The sequence below is a fragment of the Piliocolobus tephrosceles genome, chromosome 1 (genome assembly GCF_002776525.5).
Source record: "Piliocolobus tephrosceles isolate RC106 chromosome 1, ASM277652v3, whole genome shotgun sequence".
Taxonomy (NCBI): domain Eukaryota; kingdom Metazoa; phylum Chordata; class Mammalia; order Primates; family Cercopithecidae; genus Piliocolobus; species Piliocolobus tephrosceles.
The window spans coordinates 92,937,528-92,941,003 of NC_045434.1; the positions used below are offsets into that span (position 1 = coordinate 92,937,528).

General features: G+C 50.5%; 1 protein-coding gene across 5 annotated transcripts in view; it reads left to right on the forward strand.

Moving 5' to 3' along the window:
• Nucleotides 1-3,476, forward strand: part of FDPS (farnesyl diphosphate synthase) — an 11,903-nt gene that overhangs the window by 2,917 nt on the left and 5,510 nt on the right. For all 5 annotated transcript variants that reach the window (XM_023213956.1, XM_023213957.2, XM_023213952.3 and 2 more), the window contains one exon: nucleotides 1,181-1,321. In XM_023213956.1, the coding sequence (XP_023069724.1) occupies nucleotides 1,181-1,321 (141 nt within the window). The remainder of the gene's footprint in view (nucleotides 1-1,180; nucleotides 1,322-3,476) is intronic.

The following is a 3,476-nucleotide window of genomic DNA, read 5'->3' on the forward strand; positions in this document are numbered from 1 at the left end:
GCATGGTGGCTCATGCCTGTAATCCCAGGACTTTGGGAGGCTGAGGCGGGGGGATCATGAGGTCAGGAGTTCGAGACCAGCCTGGTCAACATGGTGAAACCCTGTCTCTACTAAAAATACAAAAATTAGCCAGGCGTAGTGGCGCGCACATGTAGTCCCAGCTACTCGGGAGAGTGAGACAGGAGAATCGCTTGAACCTGGGAGGCGGAGGTTGCAGTGAGCTGCGATTGCGCCACTACACTCCAGCCTGAGTGACATAGCGAGATGAAGTCTTCCTTGTTAGTTAGGTCTGATTGAGAGCAGGGCAGCAGAAGGTAAAGTGAGATGCAAGAGGGGACACCACTGGAGGAGTGGGAGATGGATCCCACAGCTTGGGTCTCCTGTAAGCTGTCTTTTGGCCAACTTTGGAGAGGCTTTGTCTTAATATAGTGAAGGAGGCTTATCATTTGCAGGAGGGTCGAACTCTGGGTAGGCAGAGGTGGTTGGAAAAGTAGGGATGGGTTGGGAAGGGGAAGTCTAGGAGAGGTGGGGATGGGGAAGGAACCTGGGGAGGGAACTGAACAAGCCAGTCATCCCTATAGCGTGTACTGAGTTTTCCGTGGGTTCAAGCCCTGTCTGGGCTTGGGAGCAGCATTTAATCTGCACTATGGAGGTTTTAAATTTATTGGGAGGCTGAGGCAGGTGGATGACTTGAGGTCAGTAGTTCGAAATAAGCCTGGCCAACATGGTGAAACCCTGTCTCTACTAAAAATACAAAAACTAGATGGGCATGGTGGTGGGCACCTGTAATCCCAGCTACTCGAGAGGCTGAGGCAGGAGAATTGCATGAACCCGGGAGACGGAGGTTGCAGTGAGCCAAGATCGTGCCACTGTACTCCAGCCTAGGCAACAGAGTGAGACTTCATCTCAAAATAAAATAAAATAATAAATAAATAAATAAATTTACTAGGGTAGACCATGCAGAAAGAATGTACCTGGGCACTGGGACCTCTTCTAGCTTTGCTCCAGAAATTTGGAAAAGGAGTAAAGACAGTAGCAATTCCAGAGGCTCCTTGAAGAGGAGTTGGGGTTGGGGAGGATAAAGTTAGGGGGTGGTTAGAAATGGGAGAGAGCAAGGAGAAAACTCACAGTAGCTTCTGTATGTACCCTGATACCCTGTCCCTCTTCCCTTGCCCTCCAGGTCCTGGAGTACAATGCCATTGGAGGCAAGTATCACCGGGGTTTGACGGTGGTAGTAGCGTTCCGGGAGCTGGTGGAGCCAAGGAAACAGGATGCTGATAGTCTTCGGCGGGCCTGGACTGTGGGCTGGTGTGTGGAACTGGTGAGAGGGGTAGGGGAAGGGAGTAGAAGTTTCCTGTAGTGGTGGTGACTTGGGTGGGAAAGGGAGGGATGAGCCTGAAACTTATTTCTGGGTTGTGTTTGTGTTTCTTTGTCTCTAGTGTTGTATGGCCAAATTTAGAGTGAATCACTCCAAGGGTTAACTAATGTGGGGAGCCTCTTTTGGCATTAGGTATGAAGATGGCTGTAGATAGTTGTAGACAGTGTGGACTGGGGCCTTAAGACTGGGCAGGGAGGTGTCAGCTCTTTCCTTTGAGCAGAGGATGGCTATAAAAGTGACAGAGGAGGCTGGGCATGGTGGCTCACGCCTGCAATCCCAGCACTTTGGGAGGTCCAGTGGGGCGAACCACCTGAGTTCCGGAAATCCCAGCACTTTGGGAGGCCAAGGGGGGCGGATCACCTGAGTTCCGGAGTTTAAGACCAGCCTGACCAACATGGAGAAACCCCATCTCTACTAAAAATACAAAGTTAGCTGGATATGGTGGCGCATGCCTGTAATCCTAGCTATTTGGGAGACTGAGGCAGGAGAATCGCTTGAACCTGGGAGGCGGAGGTTGCGGTGAGCTGAGATTGCACCATTGCACTCCAACCTGGGAAACAACAGTGAAACTCTGTCTCAAAAAGAAAAAGAAAAAATGACAGAGGTCTTCCAATGGCTATTCAGAAGCAGAGATTGAAAACTGGCAGCTCACTGGTAGTTTTTTGAAAATGTTTTACAATGAAGTCTCCTAAATTTAACAAAGAGATTTCATACTAAAACCTAGATTTCTAGCATGGCTTGGGAAATTGTAAGATTTGGGTCCATGTTTCCGCATAACAACAATTGGCTGAAGCTGAGTGGATATAACTTCCCCAAGATGGCATGTGTTCTCCTGTGTGCTTTCTCTGGTTTGCTCCAATCCTCACATCCCCTTGTCTTCTATACCAGTTCGTCTTGATCTTGAAGGTGTCCATTTGCTGGCATGGCCTAAAGCTTTCATTAGTGGTAGGGGGACTAGGTTCTGGGAGGGGTGCCATGCCCAAGGAGGGTGGCAGTGAGCCCAAAAGGGAAGAGCATACAGAACTTGGTGAGTGATGATGATGCTGAGTTCCTGGCCTGAGAGGAGCAGCTGGCTCAAGGGAAGACGTGCTGACCACAGTCAGCACGGGTACGTTCTTGGTATGGGTGGAGCAGGTGGATCTGCCTGTCCTGTGGGCGGTGGAAATTCCAGTCTGGAACTCGTCAGGGAGATAGATGGGTCTGGGGAATAGAGATTTGCTTCTAAGGAGGTAATAGGCCCATGGCATCCAGGGAGAGGCCCCTGGATGACAGGGATGCTGAGGGGCTGAGGGATTCAAAATATGGAGATGACAGGCAAGGGCAGAAGGAAAGGAGGATGAGGGCAGAGCAGAGGAGCCAAGCTATGGGGGCCAAGGGAAGCAAGACCTTGAGGGGCCAGTGGTTGACTGGTAGAATCAGTTCCTTATTTTTTTGAGATGGAATCTCGCTCTGTTGCCTAGACTGGAGTGCAGTGGCACCATCTCGGCTCACTGCAACCTCCGTCTCCCAGGTTCAAGCAATTCTCCTGCCTCAGTCTCCTAAGTAGCTGGGATTACAGGCGCCTGCCACCATGCCTGGCTAATTTTTGTATTTTTAGTAGAGACGGGGTTTCATCATATTGGTCAGGCTGGTCTGGAACTCCCGACCATCTGCCTTGCCCTCCCGAAGTGCTGGGATTACAGGTGTTACAGGTGTGAGCCACTGTGCCTGGCTTAGAATCAGTTCTTAACCCTGGCAGCACCCTAGGTTCACCTGTACGTTTAAAAAAAATTTTTTTTTTCTAAGACGGAGTGTCGCTCTGTTTCCCAGGCTGGAGTGCAGTGGCACAAACTGGGCTCACTGCAGGCTCCGCCTCCCGGGTTTACGCCATTCTCCTGCCTCAGCCTCCCGAGTAGCTGGGACTACATGTGCCCGCCACCGTGCCTGGCTAATTTTTTTGTATTTTTTTAGTAGAGATGGGGTTTCACCGTGTTAGCCAGGATGGTCTCGATCTCCTGACTTCATGACCCACCTGCCTCGGCCTCCCAAAGTGCTGGGATTACCGGCGTGAGCCACCGCACCCGGCGTTTTTAAAATTTTTTAATTTTTTTTTTTTTTT